Source organism: Tamandua tetradactyla, chromosome 14 (assembly GCF_023851605.1).
Source record: "Tamandua tetradactyla isolate mTamTet1 chromosome 14, mTamTet1.pri, whole genome shotgun sequence".
Taxonomy (NCBI): domain Eukaryota; kingdom Metazoa; phylum Chordata; class Mammalia; order Pilosa; family Myrmecophagidae; genus Tamandua; species Tamandua tetradactyla.
Genome location: NC_135340.1, coordinates 75,287,325 through 75,312,559, shown reverse-complemented (window position 1 = coordinate 75,312,559; position 25,235 = coordinate 75,287,325). Strand labels below are relative to the sequence as shown.

Below are 25,235 nucleotides of genomic sequence, written 5' to 3'. Positions count from 1 at the left end.
TTAATGTCATTAGAATCCTCTGGTTTTAGGCAATTGAATCTGACTCTGGCCAACGTGAGGGAAAGAGAATTTTATTGGAGGGATATAGAGAACAGGTGCACACAATCAATAGGGAGGCTGGAGATCCTGACTAAGTAAAAAACACAAAACAAGACACTTCCAAGGATTCAGACAGCAGGTACCAATGGATGGTGTCCTACAAGCACAGCTGCTGCAGGGAAGGTGCTCCCTCTAGCCATTTCCCATCTTAGATCAGTGTGCTCAGGTTTCAAATTCCTGGAAAAGAGCATCCCAATGTGCTGATCTGGGTTATAGCTCCCAATTCCCCTTAGTTGAAGAGGTGATAAAGCACCTTGATTAATAGCCACCCCAGTCTATATTCACAGGTAGAAACATAAGCCCCAAAAGAAAGTCAAAGCTCTGTGACCAAAAGAAATTGCAATGCAGGCCAAGCAGCCCCTCAAGCAACAGAGGTCCAAAGCCCCCTCTTTGCTAACAAACACACGGTCCTTTTCTTTAAACATCATAAGTACAGAAAGGAAATTTTAGAACCCTAAAGACAAATGTACTTCACTTAAGATACAGTATGAGCGAATCCCTTTCCTTAGTAAACATAAGTAAAACTCAAAGAACAGTGAAAATTGGTAACCATGCAGTAGACTTGGACCAAAAGGCACAAGCTAAGTGAGAATTATCAAAACAGGAAATGAACTTGTAAACAGTAGCTTTCAGAGAGCTGGAGTAGCTATACTGATATCAAACAAAAAAGACCTTAAGATGAAAAATATTATTAGAGACAAAGAGGGACATTTTATAATGATAGAAGATTCACATCAGAAAGATACATACAATTATAAATGTTATGCACTAACAACAGAGCCTCAAAATACATAAAGCAAAAACTGACAGAACTGAAAGAAGAAATAGACAATCCAACAATGAAAGGAAAAGATTTCAATAATTGATAGAACAAGACAGAAAAGCAGTATGAACACAGAAGGTGACAAAACAAGAATAAATACATTTAAGAAGACAAAGTATACAAAGCATGCTATCTGACGACAGTGGAATTCAACTAGAGATCCACAACAGAAATAAATTTGGGAAAACTCCACACATCTGGAAATTAGACGACATATTTCTGATAACATATGGGTTAAAAAAACAAATTGGCAGGAAAATTTAAAAATATTTTGAACTCAATGAAAACAAAATATAGCATATCAAAATTCAAGGAATGCAGCTGAAGCAGTGTGCTTAGAGGAAAATTTATAGCTTTAAACAGCATTGCCAGAAAAGAAGAAAGGTCACAAATCAATAAGCTAAGGTTCCACTTTAAGAAACCTGACAGAAAAGAGGCAACTAAACCAAAAAAAAACAAGCAGAAAGAATGAACTAATATGAGTTGAGATCAATAAAATAGAAAACAGAAAAACAATAGCGATAAAACAATAAAGCAAGGAGTGTGTACTTTGAAAAGATCAAAGGCTAAATACTGTTAAGATGGCAATTCTTTCCAAATTGATCTACACATTCAAAGTAATCTCTATCAAAATCCTGGCAGTCTTTTCTATAGAAACTGACAAGCTAACTCTAAAATTTATATGAAAATGTGAAGGACTTAAAATAGCCAAAACAATTTTGCAGAGGATGAACATAGTTAGAAGACTTACACACTCTGATCTCAAAATGTTCTCTAAATCAAGACAATGTGGTATTGGCATTAGGAAAACCAAACAGATCAATGGAATCCAGAAATAAATCCTTACCTTTATAATCATTTAATTTTTGGCAAAGGGACAAAAAGTATCAGGACAATTCAATAGAGGAAGGGTAGTTTTTTTCAAATAAATGGTGCTGGGTCATTTGGATACGCATGCATAAAAACAAGTAACAAAAAAAGGTCTTAAACCTTTTCCTTACACTATACACAAAAATAAACTCAAAATAGATTGCAGCTCTTTGAGATGATGGAAAAGTTTTGATAATGCATAGTGGTGATGGCAGCACAACACTGTGAATGTAATTAAAACACTGAATTGTATAGTTGAAAGTAGTTAAAATGGGAAACATAATATTATATATGGATTACCAGAATTAAAATAGATTAAATAAATACATAAATAGGTGGAAAATATATCACAGACCTAAATGTAAGCACTAAAACGATAAAACATTTGAAGAAAGCATAGGAGAAAATCTTCATGACTTTGGGTTAGGCAAACAGTTCTTGAACACATCACCAAAAGTCTGAGCCATAAACGAAACCAATTGATAAATTGGACTTCATTAAAATTGAAAAATTTTGAGCCTCAAAAGACACCATTATGAAAATGAAAATATAAGCCACAGAATGGGAGAAAATATTTATAAATTACAAATCTGATAAGGGACTTGTAGCCAGATATAATAAGGGTCATTTCTAACTCAATAATAAGACAGCTCATTTTTAAAGTGGGTAGAAGACTTGAATAGACATGTTATCAAAGAAGACATTAAATGACCAAAAAGCTCATGAAAAGATGTTCAACATCATTAGTCATTAGGGTAATGCAAATTAAAACCATAACATGATACTACTACACATCTACAAGGATGGCTATACTAAAAAAGAAAGATAATACCAAATGTCAATGAGGATGCAGAGAAACTGGAACCCTAATAATAGTGCTGATGGGATTGCAAAATGGTACACCCATTTTGGAAAATTGTTTGACTGTGTGTTAAAAAGATAACCATAAGCTTACTACAAGACCCAACAATGTACTGCTAGGTATTTTACCCTAGAGATATGAAAACTCATGTCCATAAAAAAGACTTGTACAAAGTCCCTTCCAACATGAAAAAGTTAGAATGGCCATAGCTCAAATACCCCTAAAGAGTGGGATAGAAAGATAAAAGGTGATGCTGGAGTTATACAAAGAAGGTAGAGCTTAACAAATGAATATGATTGCTGAATTATGAAACTGATATTTCTTTTAGTCTCTAGTATCTTAGAGCAGCTAGAAGTAAGCAACTAAAATTGTGGAATTATAACCCATACCAAACTCTGAAATCCGTTCTCCAACTAATTGTTGTGCTGTGCTTTGAAATTTATTGCTTTTTTGTATATATGTTATTTTTCATAAAAAAGTCCAGTGTGATGATAAAAAAATATTTTAAAACTTGTACATAAATGTTCATAGCAGCTTTATTTATAAAAACTAAAAACTGGAAACAATCCAATTGCACATCAACCACTGAATGGATAAACAAAATGTGGTATATCTGTACAACTGAGTACTATCCAGCCATAAAGAGGAATGAACTACTGATACATGCTAGAACACTCTGAACCTCAGAAAGATCATGCTAAGTGAAAGAAGCCAGAGGCAAAATCATACTGTATGATTTCATTTATATGAAATGCCCAGAAAAGACAAATTTTTAGAGACAGAAAGCAGATCAGTGGTTGCCTGGGGCTGGGATAGAAGTGATTGGCAGCAAATGGGCTTGTGCGAATTTTTTTGGAGGTGATAGAAATGTCCTGAAACTGAACTGTGTTGATAGTCACACGATTCTATACATTTACTAAAAATCACTGAATTATATACCTACAATGGGTGCATGTTGCAGCATTTAAATTAAACCTCAATTAAGCTGTGAAAAAAATAAATATAAATCTGACAATGCAAAAGAAAAAAAAAGAAATGAGGCTTAATTTCAGAACACATAAAGATATAATCCCCGTATCTTAAAATTTTACCTAATCTAGCCACACATCTTCTGTTCGTACATTTTTAAATTGCAGTGGAAGGATATTAACATTGTATAGCAATGGAAGCCCAGGCCCTAAAAAAATCTTCAACTTTTAAAATTAAATTGTGCGATCCCCATGATTTCTCAGTAAGTAGCAGTCAATTTATTAATTCTAAAAATAGACAATATTGGTCTTTCATTGGGTCCATTTCAGAGAAAAACAGAGCAATAAAAAGGGAGTCTGAGAAGCAATTCAAATACATAGATTGTTCAAATAATAAACTGTGTTATAAATAATCATTATGACCTAGAAACATTTAATCTGCAGCAGCCAAGGCTGATCCAGTAATTGTTTAATAGCTATCTTCAGAGATCTGAAGGTTTTACAGGGAAACCATTTGTCTAGTTCTCCTCTCTCTCTCCACTGACAGCCAAACAAAACAAAGTGGATTTAATAATCAGCAAGGTAAATTTAGGTTAAACATCAATAACAGTGACAGTAACTGTTATCAAGTACTGAAATAAATTTAACTAGGATGTTTATGCAAGCTGTTTCCCTGGTGATCATTAAGAATAGAAAAGACAGGCAGCTTTGGTCTAAATTCACCACTGCCTGAGAGGTAGGAGTAGCCTTGGCGACCTCCTGGAAGGCATGCAATCCACTTGACTTTCACACCTTTACCTCAATATCCCGATTCAGTTGCTTCACTATGGCAGTTATGTTTCTGATGTGCTCCTCCAAGAAAAGCCTGGCCAACCGGTCGCCTCCCCCTTTGTTTTGCATTTTCTGCAGACTGTTGACAATGTCGTCTTTGATCCGGAAGGCGTGCTCCACCAGGGCTGCGGTTGTCTTCTCGTGGCAGAGGATCCTGTCTTCGAGCTGCTCCACGAGGCTTACAGATGAGTAGGGAGCCATGGTCAGAGACTGGCTGTGACGGGGCATGGTTCTCACTCGTCTGTGGAAGGGGACCAAAGAGCAAGGGTTGTTAATTGGAAAGAAGTAAAGCTGAAAGCTAGATTCAAGACCTCCCAGAGAAGGAAATACAAATAATCTATCCCTACAAGTTAACCGGAGCTTGGGGCAGGGTTTCTCCCCAAAAGGGTTTTCTTCGTGAGCCTGGCAGCACCTGTACACAACTGTGCCCAGAGACTAAGTGCACTGGTATTAGGCCCCATGAGCTTGAGGGATGAGAGGCCATCAGAAGTGAGGACACGGGATGTGTCCCTCCCAGAGGATGCTATCAGTATCAAGCGCACTGAAAAAGTCTCCTGACACGCTCTCCTCCTTCTGCCTTCCTCTAAAGCAGGGTTTTCAAACTCAAATGCCTACAGGGGTCAGGCAGATGGTCTTTAAAGGAGTGAAGCATACCAGGTATGATTCAGTAGGAAGTGGGGGGGGGGCTTTGGAGAACTGGAAAGGGCATTCCCCAGCTAACAGGAGTCACAGTTCGATTCCATCCATGGGGACCACTTGGGAACGTAGGTCCATTTTTCCAGTGATATTTTAAGAAGAGTCAGGAGGATTTGTACGTGAACTCGTCTGATTCTTAAATGTTGGCAACGCCTCTTAAAAAGTATTCAAGATCATGTAAGTCAAGCAATGTACTTCCGTGAGCCAGTTTTGGCCTGTGGACTTGCAACTTCTGAGTTAAAATGGTTAACCTGGACATTAGTCCCCAGGCCTCCTGAGTTATATTTTGCTGTTGACAGGAAGTACAACCCTACTGTTGGGCTACTGTGAATCTTCCACCTCTCAGGGTCACTGACTGTTCCCAAGCACCCTACACATTGGTAGCTGGGAGAGGGGACAACAATACTTCACTTGCCCTTGCTGGAAACAATTGTTAAAACAGCCATGAGGCTTCATTTATAATGACCATCACACCCACTGGCACCCCCCCTGGGATTGGTGGAAAGGAAAAGTATACCTTAGATGCATATTTTCCATATATTATACCTTTCCTTGGTGACAAGAGAAGGAAATGTAGTGCTCCGTTGGGCCATTTTCTTTTTAATAATTCACATCTGTTGAAAAAATAAGCCTTAATTTATTTAACAGTTTATATCTAGAACTTGAATGACCGCAAAAGCTAATTATTAAATTATTAAGCAAATGATCAATTATACTGACACATCGATCAGTTATATTACTAAATACCTTATATCTTACACATGAAATAAACAGCAAATGTTCCCAAATAAGGGGAAAAGAATCAAGCAAAATCAAAACGCTTCTGAAATGAATATTTCAGTTGGTCTTGCTAGACAGATCACCAAAGCCCATTTAACTGGAGTTCCCCAAAGTATCCACACCCCCAGTCCACATTACAAGCTTGAGAAACCACCGCGACAGCTACAAGATCATTTCTTTAACAGGCTTACTCAATCTGTACGTCTCTGTAGAAATTTACAGGAAACTACCTTAGTAAATTCAATCACAATAAATGTAGCAAATTCTGTGGCAAATTAAAAACTAATTTAAAACAAAATAACACATGATTAATGTGATCTGATTTGGGGGAAGCTACTTATCCACTAAGGGAATGAGAATAATATTCTTCATGAAAACTTTATTATAAGAATGGTGCATATTGCATCTTGCAAATTAAGAACATTTGATCATCCCAACTAATTAGAAATCTAAGCAAAACTGGAAGGTTTTAAAAGTATTTCATTATTGAGGTTTCTCAACACCGTTGTTAACTGCCTTAAAACAATGAATGCCTAGTAACCGTGATGTGATTCAGTAATTAGTTCTCATTTAGATGTTAGATTCAGAAAGCGTTTCTGATTGAAACTATTGTTTTGGCATCATCTGTCCAGTGTTTTATTTTTAGAGTTTCAAATTGTGAATATTTCACTTTCCTAGACAAAGAACTTTGAATTTCAGACAAATTTCATTTAAGAAAAAAGGAAAATCCTGCCAGAAAAGTTATGATGTCCAAAGAGCTCTTAAGTATCAAAGATAACAACTCCTGCCATTTAGACTAAACAAAATTATGTCAGTGGGAAAAATTCTATTTTTTAGAATTATTGAACCTTACAATTGAGATATTAATCTGTGGAATGTGCAACTTAATAAACATTTATTTGGCATCTATAATATAACCAGGTAACCTAAAGATGGAAAGACAAAAATACCTTTCCTTAAGGGTTATATAGACCAGAGAGGAAGGCAGACAACTAAACAAACCATAACAATGGGATAGGTGGCTGTCAGTAAGAATAAAAACATATTAGGAGAAAAAAAGGAGGGGGGTTCATTTTTCCTGGATAGTAGCTAGGATAGAGAAGAACTGATTGGAATGAGTAGGGTTTCCCAAAGTAGGGACTGGAGAAAGTGCTCCACAACTTCACTTCTCTCCTAACCATTCCAACTCTACCTCCACTTCCTTTACTCTCAACACTCATCTCTCATTTTTCCAGCCTCATATTTGGCCACATCTCACCATAATCACCTGCTCCAGTCAACCCTAACCATCCCCACTGCCATCTCACCCACTACCACCCTTGAATATGCCATGCATCTGCTGCCATGAAACCTCAGCTCATGTGCTCTACTGGAAATGCCCTCCCTGTCCCTGCCAGCCTAGAAAACTCGTATCGATCCTTTGAGGCCCCACCAGCTTCTTAATTGAAGAAAATGGCTCCCTCTTTTGTATTTCTTCCATCTTTATTCTGTGTGTCTTACAGTACTTAATAGGCTCTATTATTTTTAGCTGGCCTTTGGTCTGTGTCCCCCATTAAACTATTCATTTTTAAAAAATACCTTCAAATCTTAATAGCAGGCTACAACATGGATTGACTTGGACATCACTTTGAGTGAAATTAGCCAAATATGAAGGGACAGCTATTGTATGATCTTATATGAAATCACTAGAATATGCGAATTCATAGAGACAGAAAGAAGATGACAGGGTATCAGGGGTGGGGGTAAGAGTAGGGATTAGAAAGTTAATATTTAATGGGTTCAGAGTTTCTGTCTGGGGTGATGGAAAATTTTGGTAGGGATGGTGGTGATGGTAGCACAATATCTTGAATGTAATTAACCCCAGAAAGTGGGTAAAATGGGAAATGTTCAATTTTGTATATATTGTCATAATAATTTTTTTTTAAATCTTAAAAGATAAAGGGCTGACACAAAGGTATCAATACATATTTATTAATGAACGAATGACTAGCGTTCCAGGATAAGAAACCACAGGGAAAAAGGCATTAGAGAATATGGTTTAGCTTAAAAGTTTAGTTCTTTACTGGTCGTGCATTCCAAACATTAGACACTTAATAAATATCTGTGAATGAATGGAGACTTTTGGAATCTCCTTCTCTGGATTCATCCTGACTGTGCTGCAGAAACCCAGCCATGCCAAGTCCTTGAAAAAGAACTCTGTACACCACTGATTGTCTGAGGTTGCTTTTCATCAACACTTCCTATTCCTATTATCAAGAACCTTGTGCGCGGCAGTCACTGCATTCTCTATGACACAAATTTCATGTGACATGAACAGAACACACATACACACTGACATCTGTTCAGAAACAGTGCTTTTTCATAAATGAAGTGAGGATTTAGCTGTCTGGTTGCTTGGTTTATTAGCATCATGAAGTTCAGCTGGAAGGAACATTTGAAAATTCTTTGCCAGTGTAACGGGATCTATATTGCAGATAAATAAGGATTAAAAATTAATAAACAAATGGATTAAGTAACTTTCCAAAAGATTGTTTCCAGATCTCCCCATTGTCAGTTCTGGCTTACGTGCCTGAGGTTGTCACCTCTCGTGCATTAAGCATCTGATCTCTGATGCTGCAAGTGGATTTACAGCCTTACTGGGCAGGTCTAGGTTGTATGCTGTTTTGATTGTACCATGACTCATTGTTACATGGACAATGTCCAGTTTAGAAATTTTAAATATGGGACAGGTGAGAAAACTAAGGAGAGAAGACTTGACAGAAATAAATAAAAGTAAAAGCAAAATGTCCAAAATATGCAATATATCAATAGAATTTGGTGGTTCACATAGAGTAAAAGGAGATGCCACTATCTAAACCAAATAATTATCTGTGATTAGGATTCTGTGAAGAAAGGAGAAGGAAAAAAGACATATATATATATATATATATATATATATGTAATATTTTAATGACAAAAGGAAATAGTAATTCAGGCCAACCAATTATGTTTTTATAAGTAACTTGACATCAGGTAGAATAAATACCTACACCACCATTTTAACGTAAAATAATACAGGAATTTACTAAATTAAAATAATATTTTTTATGGAAAAATGAAATACTAATCACACAAAACTAACAGTTTTTCAGTTTACTATTAAAATAGAGTATTCTGTTGAATGTCAGAATTTTAAAAAGACAGGCAAAGTACTTACGACTAAAGTGGTTGTAATTTGATGGTGGGGGAAAAAAAAGCCATTTCCTTATAGTTAAAAATAGAGTAAAAGGATGAGAGGGTAGAGAACAGCTGACGGCGTCTCTGCAAAGACAGGTGGGAGTTGGAGCTGGTGGAGTTGGAGACTCAAGGGTGGTGGAAGGCAAGTTTCAAGGGTATCCCTGGCAGGCAGATGTCAGAAGAGTCTCAGGGTCGAAGCAGGCCCAAGATGCTGTCTGCTAAGCCGGGAATTTCACCAGTGAAGGGATGGAATCTGGCCTGGGAAGGAGGAAGAGCTTGAAGAGTCGCCCAAAACACCTCTTCTCCTCTCCCTCCTTCTCTTCTTTTGCCTCTCTTCCAGGCATTTTCCCTCACCTTCTCACTGCTCTCTCTCTTTTGATTTCTATTCCTGCCACTGAATACTCTCCATTTGTTTTTCTTTTGTCTTTCCCTTCTCTTAAACTCGCATTTACACTGCCCACTTTCCTTCCCTCTACTCTCTTTCCTTTCCCCCCTCGCACTCTCGGTTACAACTAATCCAACATATTTTCCTACCCTGGAAAACGTGGTTATGGGTGGTGGGGTCGGAAAGGCTCTCTTTTAACCCTGGCTTCCCCACTGATTAACTGTATGGTCTCAGCAGGCGGCTTTTTGATGGGTTGGGGAATCACACAAATAATAGCTGCTAACACTTATCAAGGATTTCTCCTGTGTCAGACACTGGTGAAACACATCTACCTGAATTCATTTAATTCATCCTTACAATACTTTGTAAAGGTGCTACTCGTCTTATCTCTATTTAACCAGAGGATGCTAGGCGTAGAAATGTTCAGTAACTGGCCTAACATCACATGGGCAGAAAGAGCAGTGGAGGGATTTGAACCCAAGGCCTCAGCCTCTTCACCACCCAGCATTACCCACGGGAAGACAGCCTCCTGGCCCCGGGCGCTGGATAAACTCACAGTAAAGACTGGTTCCTTTCCTTCCCCAGGTACTCTCCTTGAACATGCATCTGATAGAAAATGTAAAATTTTATGTAAAAGGCTTGGACAGAGAATATTCAATTATTTTATCTAAAGAGGCATTATATTGTTTATTGCCTGGGGTTAGTAGAAAAAATTATTAAGTAATAATATTACCTTACATATAGCCAAAGCTGTTCTTCCTGGAACCAAGGTGTGCTGAGTTCACAGCAGATGGAAACAATACCGCTGTTACCCGATTTTTTTTTTTTAATCGGAGTCCATACATGAAAACAACAATTTGCAACCCATAAATTTTGTTTGAAGAGATTTGGAACATTTTAAGAAACACCTTTTCTTAAACTGAGAAGTGCTTTTTTGATTAATAAAGTAATACAGTATTAAAACTTAGGCTTTACCTAAAGGTGTGAAGAATGAAGTGAAAATCACTCAAAAATTGCTGCTGTCAATATTTAATTTGCATCCTTTAAGATCTCTCTCTCCAGAATACACATACTTTTCCTTTCAAAACATGAAATATATTTTCATATATGTGTACCTTTCATTCCCTAACTGACACTATATCACAGACATGTTTCCATGTCAATATATAAAGATAAACATCACCATTTTAATGCCTGCATAGTATCTCATTAACTGTGTATGCCATAATTTCCATAATTATTTCCATAATTTCCAAATATTATAAAATGATATTTATAATCATGGTTTAGTTCAACTTTTTGATATCTTATTTTCTTTCCTTTTTTTCCTAAAAAATGGCATAGGCAATATAGAAAATCAGTATTTTCAGGGGCAGATCGCAAACAACTTTCAAAGTGAAGTTAAGGTGAGCCTCTGATAATGACAACTGAAGAATCAAAAAATAATGAAATCAGCAGATCTGTAAAAATGGCCTAAGACACTGCTGACATTCACAATCAAAATGAGCCATTTATCACGGTTCTGATTACTCGTTCGGTGTCAGTCTTTTGCTCTATTCTGTGAGCTCCTTGAGGAGCTGTACTGCCCACAGCTGCATCCTAAGCATCTGGTCCATAGTAGCTGCTCAGTAAATGTCTGCAGGATGAATGAATCTCAAGGATAGAGGACTGAATTGAAGTAACTTCATAAAGTTGAAGTTGATCAGCTGAATTACATTCTGACTAGAGGATGAATATGCAGTGAAAAAGCAAGATGATATATTCACAGCATGTCTAGCAAAAACAGAGTCCAAAGAGATGAAACGTATCAGTGTTTCCAGGAACCTAGGAATCTGGGGCAGCAGAAAGAAAGAGTTCTATAATGGAGAGGGATTCATTAGCTCTCGTGGCCCAATGACATTAGCCATTAAGATAATCCTGCTTTGCTCTTCTCACTCTGAGCCCACATTCACCGAGCACATCAGTTAGCTTCCCATATGGGTGTGCCTAAAAGGAGAGAATGCACTCAGCAAACATAAGCTACTGTCTATCTGACAGCTACTTTTCTCATAGGGAATTAATACATTGGAAATACACCACCAACGGGAAGTGCACTTATTTGGGTCAGCGCCTGAACCAGGACTGTCTCTGAATGCACCAGGAATGTTATCTAAACCCACGAAGCTGAGACATGATGATCACTGCACGGCACCTGTTCTGGCAGACAGACCCATGGGGTGGTCTCCCTGAGCCCACGTCCCGGTGTTCACGCCTTGTGTGGTTCCTGCCCTTGAGCCTGGGTGGGACCCACGACTTGCTTCTAACCAACAGAACACAGCTGAGACCAGCCAAATGACGGTCAAAGGCACTCGGGTGGCAACGGGAGTCAACTGGGATTCTGACCCCAAGTCACACAGGGCATAGTTCACAGGGAATAGAATATTTATTTTATTACCCTAACTTTTAAATAATTTAGCAGACTTTCAAATGGCGATCTTGTTAAGGAAATCTCAAAATAATATTGAAGAATGAATAAGAACTTTAAAAAATTTTTCAGAACATTGGTTCTGTTCTGGCTAATGGAAGCAAATGACAAAATTAATCTGATTCTCCAGAAAAAATGAAATGAGGAAAATCAGTTTCCAGATGCTCAACTCACTATGAATTAGGGAAATAAAATTTCAACTCACAAGGGGTATCATTTCATACCTATCAGATTGGCAAAAATAAGGTCTGACAAAATCAAGTTAATAAAGGAATATGGAATAACAGGAACACCCAAAGGAATGTGAATTGGTACCACCACTTTAGGAAGCAATCTTCAGTATCTTGTCAGGTTGAAGATAACCAGATACCATAATCCAATAATCCCTCTGCTAAGAAATATCCGAAACAGTTCTCTCATGGAGTGTCCACAAGAACACACTAATTAATAATTAAGGCAGCATTGTTTCTAGTATCACAAGAGTGGTGGGGGGGGGGATTAAATATCCATCATTAGGCAAATGGATGAATAAACCCTAATCTATTCATACAAAGAAAGGACAAACAGGAATAAGACTAAATAGATTAGAACTACAAGTATCAATGTGAATCAATCTCACAAATAATTATAATATTGAGTGAAAAAAGCAAGTTGAAAGATATATACACTATGATGCCATTTTATACAGGTTTAAAATAAGACAGATAAAATGCTAAATCTATAATATCTAAAGACAAATATGGAAATGACAAATGCCAAATCAGGGCCAAATTTACATCTGAATGGGAGATGGAGAGAAGGGATTTGGCAGAGGCATATAGGAGGCTTTGACTAAATGAATAACATTTTACTTCTTAAACTTTAAACCTGATTTCTCAACATTATTATTGATTATCTTCTTGGATGTCCAAACTATTGTAACATTATAAAAAAAAGAAGAAAATTACTTCCTTCTGCCCCTCTCCCACACAGAAAGAACAAATATTTAAAGTCTATTAGTTTGAAGGGGAATCAAATTGTCATACTCCATAAGACATGGACAGAGTTCAATCTTGTCTTATACATCCTGGGGCCCACAAAATTGGAATTTCAGGGCAACAGTAACTAATCTTCACCAAATCTCTAAAGCATTTTATCCATACTTAATGTGTGATCTTATTTCTATAAATAGTTATGGGTTTAATGTCCAACAATGGAAGTGAGGTTATTTAAAACTTGATCTGCAGGCTTGCTCTTGTGAAGCTTATGTATGCAGCGGAGAAGCTTAGCCTACCTATAGACATGCCTAAGGGTTACTTATGGAGGAGTTCTTTTGTTGCTCAGATGTGGCCTCTCTCTCCTTAAACCCAATTCTGCAAGTAAAATCATTGCCTTCCCCCACTAAGTGGAACATGACATACAGGAGTGAAAGGCTCCCTGGCAATGTGGGAGATGACTCCCAGGGATGACTGTGACCCTGGCACCATGGGATCAACAATTCCATCCTGATCAAAAGGGGGAAAAGAAGTATAACAAATATGGTATCAGTGACTGAGAAAGTTCAAATAGAGTCAAGAGGCTACTCTGGAGGTCACTCTAACACACAAGCTTCAGTTAGACATTGCTACCTACCATAATTTGCCAAACCCCAACCTAAATCATTCCTGCCAATCTTAAAGAACACCTAGGGCATTACATAAGATTCTACAAAGGTTCCACGCACTAGGGTAACTTTCCGGAAACCTAAAACCTCCAGATAGGTCCCTGGACCAGATAAGTCCTGAAATGCAGAGGGGCCAGTCTCTCAAGAACATCAACTAGTTCCATCCCCCTATCCCATATTATTGGCAGCCCCTTCCAACATGAAAAGTTAGAATGGACATAGCCCAAATACCCCTAAAGAATGAGAGAAAGATCAAAGATGATGGTGGAGTCATACAGAGAAGGTAGGGTTTAACAAATGACTATGACTGCTGAATCAGTATATTGATATTTCTTTTAGTCTCCAGTATATTAGAGCAGCTAGAAGTAAAAACACAAAATGGTGGAATTGTAACCCATACCAAACTCTGAAATCTATTCTACAACTAATTGTTGCAAAGTGCTTTGAAATTTATTGTTTTTTGTATATATGTTATTTTTCACAAAAAAGAAAAAAAAAACATTTCTTCTAGCCTCCAGTGTTTTGGAGCAGCTAGAAGGAAAAATCTGAAACTGTAGAATGGTAACCCATAACAAACTCTGAAATCTGTTCTATAATTTCTTGTTGAAGTGTACTTTGAAAATCATTGCTTTTTCTTTCTTTTGTTTCCATATGTTATATTTAATAATTAAGGACATTTTTTAAAATATGGCACATCTACTCAAAGGAATATGAATAGCCATTTAAAATAATGGTTACAAAGACTATGAAGTAACATGGAAAATATTTATATGATAGCTACAATTTTCTTTAAGATTTGAAACAGGACTTATAGTAAGTTCTATATAGTAAGTACTCCACCACCTCTACCACTAGCATGAAGCCACGCCCCCGCCACCCCACTTCTTATTCTCATAGTGAAGAGGCCGCCCAACCCTGAGCAAGTCCTCTTAGAAGCCAACAGAGATGGATGGATGAGAGATCCAAGGTCAAGGGTCAACCAGTGCCCCTCAGTTTGTACAAGCCTCGAATTATCTGTCTTCCCTCCCTCTCCTATCTGAGCTACTCACATGGGCCCTCTCTCTTCATGCATGGGTGCTTCATGTTGTTAAGGCGACCCTCAATGTTGTCTTCCTACTCCACCTCCTAGCAAATTGCTGGTGTTGTTTCTGTGGTATGAATCGTTGGTATCTGGGTAAATTGCTTGTTCTAGGTAAAAGGAGAAGGAAGAGACCTTGCATAATGGGGCCAAGATGCCCAATTTCCAAAGCCAAAGCAGCTGAATTGATGAAAACGCCAAAGGAAGGACTGCTGATAATGGCAGGAACTTTCTATAAACTAGCCACAGGGCTCAGACTGGGGGAAGGCCTCCAATTTATACACAAAGAAAATGAAAACCGCACAAATAAGCATGCCCTGTTTCCTTCTTAATAGGAAGCCTCACTTCCCATACCCTTGCTATTGGAGAACAGGTGAGCAGTCATTGGAAGGAATGTACTGGGCTAGCCTATTTAGGGATGTAGATAGCATTATAGTTATGTGGTGGATCTGGGGAAATTTTTAGTAACTCATCAAACGAAGGAGTATTTATAAAGCTTACATGGTCTCTAAGAAGTTAGGTGTTCTCACACCAAATCGACCTTCCCTGGATGCATTAGGACAATGGCAGTTGAAGCTTCCCTGACACTGTTCAACATTTTTTCAATCATGCATTACCCTAACAACCCAAAAACCCCTCAACCATTTTGGGGAGAGTGTGCAGATATTCCAGTGTTGGAGGTATGATTACAATTATATTTTTTTTAAACAGTAAAAAAAAAAAATCAAAATGTAAATGATGACCATCGGGTATACTTTATTTCACTTTTCTTTATTTTCAAAATACTCCTTCATAAACATGCTTTTAAATTTAAATAAATACTTCTTGAATAAAAGAATGATTCATTGGACAAAATAATGCAGAAATAGCTCATTTATAGCTATCAAAACCAAGAGACAAGCCTGATTCTGGGTTTAAAAGACCATCTAGTTCAGCTTAAATACATTTGCTGTTAATTCCTACCCTAGCCTCATTTCCTTGTGGGCGCACACTGAGGCCTTAGCCTGTTGCCCTCATGGAAGCCCCGGATTTCCCGTACATCAGGGAATTAGGCCTCGTGGGCCCGCCCAGTAGTGCTGCAGACACCACCAGCACAGCATTGCAAAGCCTTGTGTTTCAGAGAGAGTGTGAGTCTCTCCAAGGGGTCCCGAGGCAGATACTTCCAAGGCCCTTTGTGCGAATGGCCTTGGTTCCACTTTGTAAGACTTTTCTTTCCTTTGACACTATCACATTTATAAAAGGTAAAGGTGAAGAGTGGCTGTGTTTCTGACCCATAAAAATGAACTTCAGAATGCTCAGAGCATTTACCGTGGCCTCCCAGCCAGCCCAGGAACTACTGCATCACTGAGTGGATCCACCAGTCTGCAACACACATGTGGCCACTGCCAGGTGCAGACAGACTTACACATAAGCTGGTATCATCTGGACCCCTAGAAAACAAGGAACAGCCACTGATGCTGCTTTAATCCACTCCCCACAGGTTAGAATGCTGCTAACATTTTTAGAAGAACCCTGGCAAAAAACAGACTGGTTTTTGTTCTCATCTATTAATAACAGCTATTTTGAAATGCTATTTAAATCTTCTATTGTTATTTGAATTTTTCATGGATTGTGTCTCCCCAGTTAAGCTGCTTTGAGGCCCAGGGACCATATTTCATATGAATCTGTAGCATTCATGAAGTCTACTACAGGGCATCTTCACAAATGCTCATGAGTATTTGCTCATTTGCTTTTTGTTTTTCTAATTTGGTGTGCCAGTTTGAATCTGTTGTGTACCCCAGAAAAGTCAAGTTCTTTAATCCTCATTCAATATTGCTGGGTGGGATCTTTTTTATTGTTTCCATGGAGATGTGTCTCTACCCATTCAAGGTGGGGTTGCTTACTGGAGCCCTTTAAGAGGGAACCATTTTGAGAAAAGCATTAGACCCAGAGAGCCCACACAGCCAGAGACCTTTGGAGATGAAAGGAAATGCCCGCGGGGAAGCCACTGAAAAAGCTGGGAGAGAAAGCCAGCAGACATTGCCAGGTGTCTTTCCAATTGACAGAAGAGTTCTGGACCCATCGGTCTTTCTTGAATCAAGGTATCTTTCCCTGGATACCTTAGTTTGAACATTTTCACAGCCTTAGAACTACAAACTTGCAACTTAATAAATCCCCCCTTTTAAAAGCCATTCCATTTCAGGTATATTGCATTCTGGCAGCTTTTTCAAATTAAAATACTCGGTAAAGCCCATCGTTTTAATTATTGAGTTGCTCTGCCCAAATGACATATTGGTTGCTGACTCAAGGTCCCTCTCCAGCTGGGAGCCTGGCAAGCCGTTTCAGGCTTGCCGAGAGTGTGTATAGGCACCAAAAGAGAAGTGCTTTAGTATTATTTTTTGGGGTGTTTTATTATGATCAACTGCTATATTTGGCAACTCTTCTTTCTAGCACTAGAGAAGACACATTACCAGTTATTAAAAAGGGAATCTGCCAAGTGCAACGGCTAGAACAGAAAAAATATTACTAAAGCCGGTGCAAACTCGCTACCTACTAACCCCCGTACCTACACCCCCAGAGGCTCCAAGAATGATAAAAGAGGAGGGGAAGCCAAGCCTTTGGGTACTCACGCAGACACGATGCTAGTTGTGACTAAAAAGCTGTAGACATGGACGTGGAATAAATACTCAGCCTCCAGTCTGTGCCCGTCTTCTCCTGTGCACAGAGAGGGGGCTGGACTTCTCAGCTTAACACTAGAGTTTAGCAGAGACTCTTTTACTTGGAGTAACGACTTGAGTTCAGCACATTACTTTTATAACCATTTTACAAAGAGAAGAGAACTCCTGAACTCTTCCAGAGATAATGCAAAAAGAGGGGGGTGGGGACCTGAAATAAACAAAAAAACAAGCTGAAGGCACCAGGGATGTCTGAATAACATCTTCCCAGTGAAACAATTTTAAGAATTCCATAATGTGAAAGCAACCTCCACACATTCTCTCCCACATAAACACGCTTTTTATTTAAGACACACTGCTACAGCAGCAGAATCTCTCGCCTTCACTTCTGTAGCTACCTCATCCAAAGAGGATGTCATCTCCACAGAGGCATTCTTCAGGAGGAAGAAAAAAAAAAAAAAACAGGCCATCCTCCAACAAGCGCTAACCCACTTCAGGGCATGTCCCCAGTAACCTCAACAACTCGCCACCCCCAAATCTGACTTCTGTCCTCAAAAACCTGTTTTTATTGGTTTTATCAGAGATCAAGAAATATCAGGCCTTTTGATGCTTGTCAACAAGCACTTTCCCAGTATCTTTTCGGATGTACCAAAAAGAGGTAATTATGTTAAAAAAAAAAATCCTTGTATCATTAACAAAATAGGGGAAACCAACAAAAGACTTCAGAATAGTAAAAAGCAATTTAGTTTTATCCTTTTCTCAAAAATTATCTTGATATTTAAAAACACATGGAACATAAAACCACATTCAATAAGCCAAAAAATAAAACTATCAATATGGGGAGAGGGAGGAAAACAGAAGAGTTCTTAAGTGAAAGGAACAAGCAGGAAGAAAGAAGTAAGGAAGAGGAGGAGAAAGAGTGAAGGGAGTGTGGAGGGAGGAAACGCAGTAGTAATGGAGAGCAGGACAGAAAGAGGAGACCAGACCACAGAGAGGAGAGAAACAGGTGGTTCCAGGGCTCGGAGGGGAGGGTGTGAGCCTGGGAAACTGCTTCTCTCACCATCGGTTGCTCATTTGGGGTGTGAAGATAGATGGGCCAATTTTAATATGCTATATTAGGCTTCTCTATTCTTTTTTTTTAAATCAAATATGTCCTTTCTTTGTCTTGACACATATACACAAAGTTAGGATTTCATCGGGGAAAAATAATTTATTCCACTTACAAAATGGAAATCTTTTTTCTAATTACTCATAGTTTTGCTAAAAGATCCTATTTTGAACCAACCTTGATCCAACACCAGCTTGATCCTTGGGGTGAGGACTGGGCCTCACATCCCCATCATATGCCAGATGCCAGCAGACAAATTTAAGAGCACCCTGCACATTTACTTAATGATTTTAATCAAGTAATTTAATCCAGTTAACAAATATTCATTGAGCTCTACAGCACTGAGCAAGACACAGTCCCTGTACTCAAGGAGCTTCAAGTCAGTAAAGGAACAAAAAGAAAGAAGGCACCATGCAAGAATTGAGAATATGTTTCATGCCACTGAGTGGGCTAAACCAAGCATTACCTCCAGGTGGAAGGCAGGACCACTTTGAAATGGGCAGCAGGAAAAGCACACGAGGAGCAGGCATCTGAGTTAGACATTCATTCAAAGGGGTAGGCTAAGGTAAATGCAAAGCAAAGCTCCTCAAGGAACAGTGGGAGAAAGAGTGCATAGAGGACAAAGCAGAAGAAGCACTGGCTACTGAAAATGATCGGGGGCACAAATTCCCTGTGATAACAGCAGGGGATAAGGCTGGAACAGCACACTGAGGCAAGTGTGCTGAGGCTTTGACTCTACAACTGCCTGAAATCGGAGGGAGACCGTGGGAAGGAAGAGACAAACTGAGAGGGATTGTGCAGGAAGCACCTCCAAGGCTCACTGATAACAGGATGGAGGAGGATGAAGATGAGTAGAAAGCCAGACTAACACAAAGCATTCACGTGCGGGTTACAGCGAGATCGGCAACGTCGAGGGAGCACCGAGAAGAGAGCGCGTCGTCCCTGTGGCATGCCTGCCTAAACACGCGCAACTCCAATCTCATCGTGAGAAAACACCAGAAAAAACCCAGTGAAGGGGCATTCTATAAAGTAACTGGTCTGTACCCATCAAAAGCGTCATGATCACAAAGGAAAAAGGACAACTGGGGAACTGGAGAACTGTTCTGGAGAGAAAGGAGCATGATAGCTAAGGCAACTCAAGGTCCTGGACCCGGAAAATTACTGCCCCTCTCTTGGCTATAAAGAATATTATTAGGACGCTGGTTAAATATGAATAAGGTCCAGAGATCAAAGAATAGTATGAAATCAATGTTAATTTCCTGATTTTGATGCTTGTTGGGCAAGCAAACGTCCTTTTTTTTTTAGGAAATACACACTGAAGTATTCAGGGGATGTAGAAGGGCATCATATCTGCAACTTACTTTCCAATGGTTTCAAAACCATTATACAGATGTGTGTGTGTGTGCGCGCGCACACACACACACACGTGTATAAATTATATATGAAGAGAGGGGGAATATGATACAGAGAGCAGGATAAAGTAAGTGTGGTGAACAGTTAACCTTTAGATAATCTGGGTAAAGTATATATGGAAATTATTTAAATTGTTCTTGCGACTTTTCTGTAAATATGTATTTTTTCAAAATAAGCAGTTTGAAAAAAGGAAAAAATCATTAAGGAAGTCAGGATGAAGAGCTGTTTAGAGACAAAATAGGCATCTGAGTATTAAAGTCTGAAAGGACTTTGGGAGAGAGACAGAGTGGGGAATGTTTATTTGGAGGCCTGAGCAAACCATGGTTAAAAGTGGGACTCTAAGGAGATTGCTGGAGTTTCTCTCTGCGGTCTGCTGCTTAACAGTAGGTGACCAACTTAAGCTATTCCATTTTCTCTATACTTCAATTTCTTCACCTACATAACAGGAATAAGAAGAATATGTGCCTCAAAAAGTTGGAGTGAGGATGAAATGATATAATCCAAGGGAACCATCCTAAGCCTAGGTTAAATGCTCACTGCTGGCCACCTACTCTGGTGGGCTCAGAGGGGAGGGGTCACTGTGAGAGGTAACGAGATCTCCAAGGGAGAAAGGAGGAAACCAGGTAAAGAGGAGAAAAAGACCAACGGCAGGATCTCCCAGAACTCTCACACCTGGAGGCCAGGAGGAAGAAGGGGACAAACGAGTAAGACCAGGATAGCCAGTGACATGGACACAAGCAATGAGAGAGGCTCGGGAGGAAGGGTGACTGCTGACAGGAGATGCTGGGCAGAGGTCAAGGAAGGCAAAAACACAGCGAAGGCCTCTGAGATCTGCAACCAGAACAATTTGGCTGAAGCTCTACCAAGAAAGCAGTTTCAACAGAAAGGTGAAGGTGGTGCCAGAAGACACAAGTGGGCAGCTGTGGTGGCCCGGAGTTACGTACCCCAGAAAAACAGGTTCTTAATCTTAACCCATTCCTGTGGTTGTGAACCCACTGCAAATAGGACCTTCTGATGAGGTTCCTTCAGTTAAGAAGGTGTGGCCCACCTCAATCGGATGGGTCTTAACCCCATTATTGGGGTCCTTTATAAGCAGAATGAATTTCAGACAGAGAGAGAGAAAGCCCCGGAAAGAAGCTGGAAGTCAATAAACCAAGAGAAGCCAGGAGAGGCTGCCATGTGCACAGTCATGTGACAGAAAAGCCACAGGCCAAGGATCGCCAGCAGCCCGCCCTAGAACACCAGTCTTTTAGAAGAAAGTATTACCTTGGTAATATCTTGATGTTGGACTTCTCCTAGCTTTAAACCCATAAGCCAATAAATTCCTGTTGTTTAAACCAACCCATTGCATGGTATTTGTTTTGGTGGCCAGGAAACTAAAACAGCAGTAAAAGGAGAGAAACTGGAGGGCAGTTCAAAAGAGTAGCAGGGTCTAGAATTACACAGTCCAAATACAGTAGTCATTAGCTACATGTAACTTTTTAAATGAAAATTAACTTAAAATTAACTAAAACTTAAATCTGTATTCTTCAATCACACTATTTCAAGGGATCAAGAGCCACATGTGGCTACTTGCCGACATACTGATACAGAACATTTCTATCACTATAGAAAGTTCTATCGGGCAGAGCTGGGATTCTAGTATAATTTCTTTTCCTATGAGAAGGATGAGCTGAATATGTGATGAAGTGAAGGTTGGGACAGGCTAAGGAAAGACCAAAGAAGCTAGAAAAGGGAAATAACAAATGACACAAGTTCCCAAAACAGGTAAGAAAGAAGGAAAAAAGGATAGAGTCAAGAGAATATGAAGTGTATGTGGGTTAATGTTGGGAAAGAGACATAGAGACATATTTCTCCTTTTGAGAAAGAGAAAATAAAGAAGGACAAAGATAGGAAAAGAAAAATTCTTGGGGTGGTGAGGAAGGTACAGTGGGCACCTAAACTCTGACTGGGGATGGCCTTAATCCTATCAGTGAAAAAAGACCATCAATTGGGGCCACGGTGGCTCAGCAGGTAAGAATGCTTGCCTGCCATGCCCAAGGACCCGGGTTCGATTCCCAGTGCCTGCCCATGTAAAAAAGACCATCAATTGAAAGGAATTTGGAAGTTTAAGAAGCTGAGAAAGGCCTGGAATGGTATCTAAACGATTGCAGTAAAGAATCAGTAAAATATGACTTTGCTTTGTTTTGTTTTAACAGAAAAGCAAGACCTAAGTGAAATTAGAGCTAGCATAAATTTGCAGTGGAACCAGTCCAGAGGTCTTTGTAACATTCTCCTGGATAATGTGGCAGGCTGGAAGAAGAAAAAACAGATACTGAGAGTAATTTCAGACTGAGGACTGGAATATGAGAGCCCAACAAGTTAAGAAGACAAAAGATTCTGGGATTTCAGACAGAACTGCAATGGCTGGCAATGTATACACTTGAAGTAAAGAAATGAAGCCAGAAAGAGGCTGAAGGATTGGAATCAGCAAACAATCAAAGGACCAGAGTTCTTGGTGATGAGTAAGATCAGGTACAGAAGGTGGAAAGAATCAGCTAAGCAAATTCCAGATGTTGGAGGTGAAGGAATTCCCAAGACCGAACAGACCCAAGACGTGGGTGATTGAATATGAATCCACAGGAGTTGATGTTGAGGAGCACCAAGCTTAATGAATTAATACAGCCTCAACATAAACCCAATCACTTGCAAGAGACAAAGGAGAGAAGAGATCCAAGCCATTTGCTCTGTGCTCTCCTTTCTTTCTTTGTAGCACCAAGTAAACTGATTCTAAACCTGACCATACATCAGAATCAATTGAAGAGCTTTGTCTTCTCTCCTCATCCTCCTTCTCCCACCTCCTCCTTTTTTGTTTTGTTTTTAAAATAAGGACTTATAGATCTCATCCACCACAATGATTTAAATTTGGCATGTTGAGGAAAGTCTAAAGAACCACGTATTTCAGAATGCTCCCAAGTGATTCTGAGGAGCCCAAAATTTGGGAACTACTGATTCAGAAGATAAGCAGGAAGATACGGAGGCACAAACAGGCAGCATTTTAACTGCTAAAAATAAGACTTTTGGGTGATTGCACAATGATTTGGAAGTTGCACTGAGGATGAAGGGGAAGACCAATCCCTGCTCCTGTGAGATGGAAAAAGAGTAGAGGGGGTTATTCTGAGGAAAACTGCTCACTCAACCAGACCTTAGTGGAGGAAGAGATAGGCTCAGCTACAGAAAAATGAAAATACAGGAACATGGCTGAGACAAACAGGTGAGTGGCCTACGAAGAGAGGAGGCTAAATAGTTTATTGAGAGTTCCAAATGTAATGTGATGTGGTTATAAGAGGGTTTGTAGGACTTAATGGTTGAATTCCTGAGGAGTAAAGATTTTTTCATCTAAATGCTATCAGATTTCTAACACATAAACCACTAAAGATTAAGTGCTCAGATAACCTAACTTGCAGAAGCTTAGTTATTAACACTGAGAACTTTGTCCTCCCAACCCACATTTGTATACAGATGAAATCAGATTCAGATGAGTATCAAGGATATCCCTGGGACAGAAAGTCAGAAGGTGGAACCTGAGGGAACTGCAAGATGGATACCGAGCACTTGCTCCCTTCCCTCTCCATGGAAAATGGCAGTTAATGGGCTCAAAAGTATGGGAAGGAGTCTGAGAGTCCTTTCAGCACCAAGGCTAAAAATAGAAGAGGCGCCAAAGCCTACTGGGTCTCAGGAGCACCTTTTACACACACAATCTCTATACAGGGTCCGATGGCAGACATGCGATCTGAATCCTAGGGACCGTTTTCATTAAAGAACATATTTGCTTTCACAAATCTAAGTTCTATTAAAGAGCAAGCTACAAATGTTTGCACCAGCTTCTGAGAGAGCTGTACTTCTCTGGACTCAGATCATTCTAAAATTATTTCAGGTTACTCCTGCAAAATTAATTTTTAACACTGGCATACACAGATTTCAAGCTGAGGGCACAGAGGCGCGCACACACGCATGCACACACATACACAACCTCATACACATTGAGGAAATGACTCACTTAATTTGCTGCTGCATGCCACTATTGGGTTTTGGTTTTACCTGTTCAAATACAAAGTTTCCTGTTAGACTAACTACAGGAAAGAAGAACTCAGGAGCATGAACCTTGATTTTGTTCATGACTTTGGGACATCTAAGGAGTTTTGACCTGTGCATTTTGAAAAGCCACCCTCTGGATCACCAACTGCTCTCTCCAATCCGCCATAAAGCGATAACATTTCTTGCCACTTCGGGAGCCAATGGAAAGCTCTTAAAGAATAAATATGGTTAAGCCTGTTACATCCTCTACCTGCAGAACCGTACTTTGGGGCTCTTTCTCAGCGCACGGTACAATGGCACGAAAGCACTGTGGAACTGTAAAGAAACCAAGTGCCTCCTTTCAAAGACGAGAGGGGGGGGGGGGGGGGCGCTTAGAGAGGTTAACCTGCCCAAGGTCACTCAGCTCTAAGTAGTGAGACGGCTGACACCCTCACCCCCCTGGCAATCTAGGCACCACCTCAGATGCCCCAAAGAGACCCTCCGGGCTTCTGTTGGTTTGCTAGCCTGCAACCCACCCCCTCATCCTCCGCGAAAATGCAATGCCAGTTGCGGTCTGTGCCCAACTTCAGCCCTTCGCGTCAGCATGCAGTTAACCCTCTCGCCCGCAGCCCGTCACATGGACCACGCGCAGACCTACTCCCCCAAGCCAATCTGGCCAGCGGCTGCCCCAAGGTCACCGGCGGTCCCAGGGAGCTTCGGCCGCCCGGGACACCGGAGGATGCCGCGGCCAGGGGCCCGGGGCGCAGCACTCACCCGCGCGGGGAGCGGGCGCGCGGAGGCAGCCCATGTCCTCGCCGGTGCTGCTGGGTGCGGCGACCGCTCGCGCGGGCTGTGCGGGGCGCCCGTCTGCGGGCCCGCGCCGCGGGGAGCGCCGTCCAATCAGCGCGCGCCTCCCGCCTGGCCCGGCGCGCGGCCCGGCCGAGTTCGCGGCTCCTGGGGGGGGCGGGGTGGGGGGCGCGAGCCGCCGCGCGCCGCCCGAGCGGCTTCCGGGCGCGTTGCCTGGACGCGGTTGCCGTGGCAGCCCGAGCTGGAGGCTTTCCCCGCGCACCCGAGCGGAGCCCAGCCTGGCGGCACCGCCCCTCCTCCCTCCTCGTTCCCACACCCAAAATAGCCTCTCTTCGTCGCTGCTGTTTCCCACAGAGCTCTCATCCAAACGGCTTGGAGTTGGTGGGGTGGGGATTTCGCTTATTGGAAAATAAATCCTGTTGTAGGGCTGGCTGACTAGAAGGGAGAGGTGTTGTAATGGTGCCTGATTAAGATAATAGCCAT

The 25,235-nt window shown here is 40.4% G+C and overlaps 1 protein-coding gene across 2 annotated transcripts in view; it reads right to left on the bottom strand.

Moving 5' to 3' along the window:
• The window catches only part of FAM81A (family with sequence similarity 81 member A), an 84,722-nt gene extending 59,926 nt beyond the window's left edge, over positions 1-24,796 (bottom strand). Inside the window, exons 1-3 of one of the 2 annotated variants that reach the window (XM_077126641.1) lie at positions 24,720-24,796; positions 5,696-5,763; positions 4,421-4,694 (exon numbers count right to left, since the gene is read on the bottom strand). In XM_077126641.1, coding sequence (XP_076982756.1) covers positions 4,421-4,694; positions 5,696-5,742 — 321 coding nt within the window. In that variant the 5' untranslated portion in view covers positions 5,743-5,763; positions 24,720-24,796. Of the gene's footprint in view, positions 1-4,420; positions 4,695-5,666; positions 5,764-24,719 lie in introns of both variants that reach the window. The other variant, XM_077126642.1, reaches the window with a different exon arrangement.
• Positions 24,797-25,235: the final 439 nt, after the last annotated feature.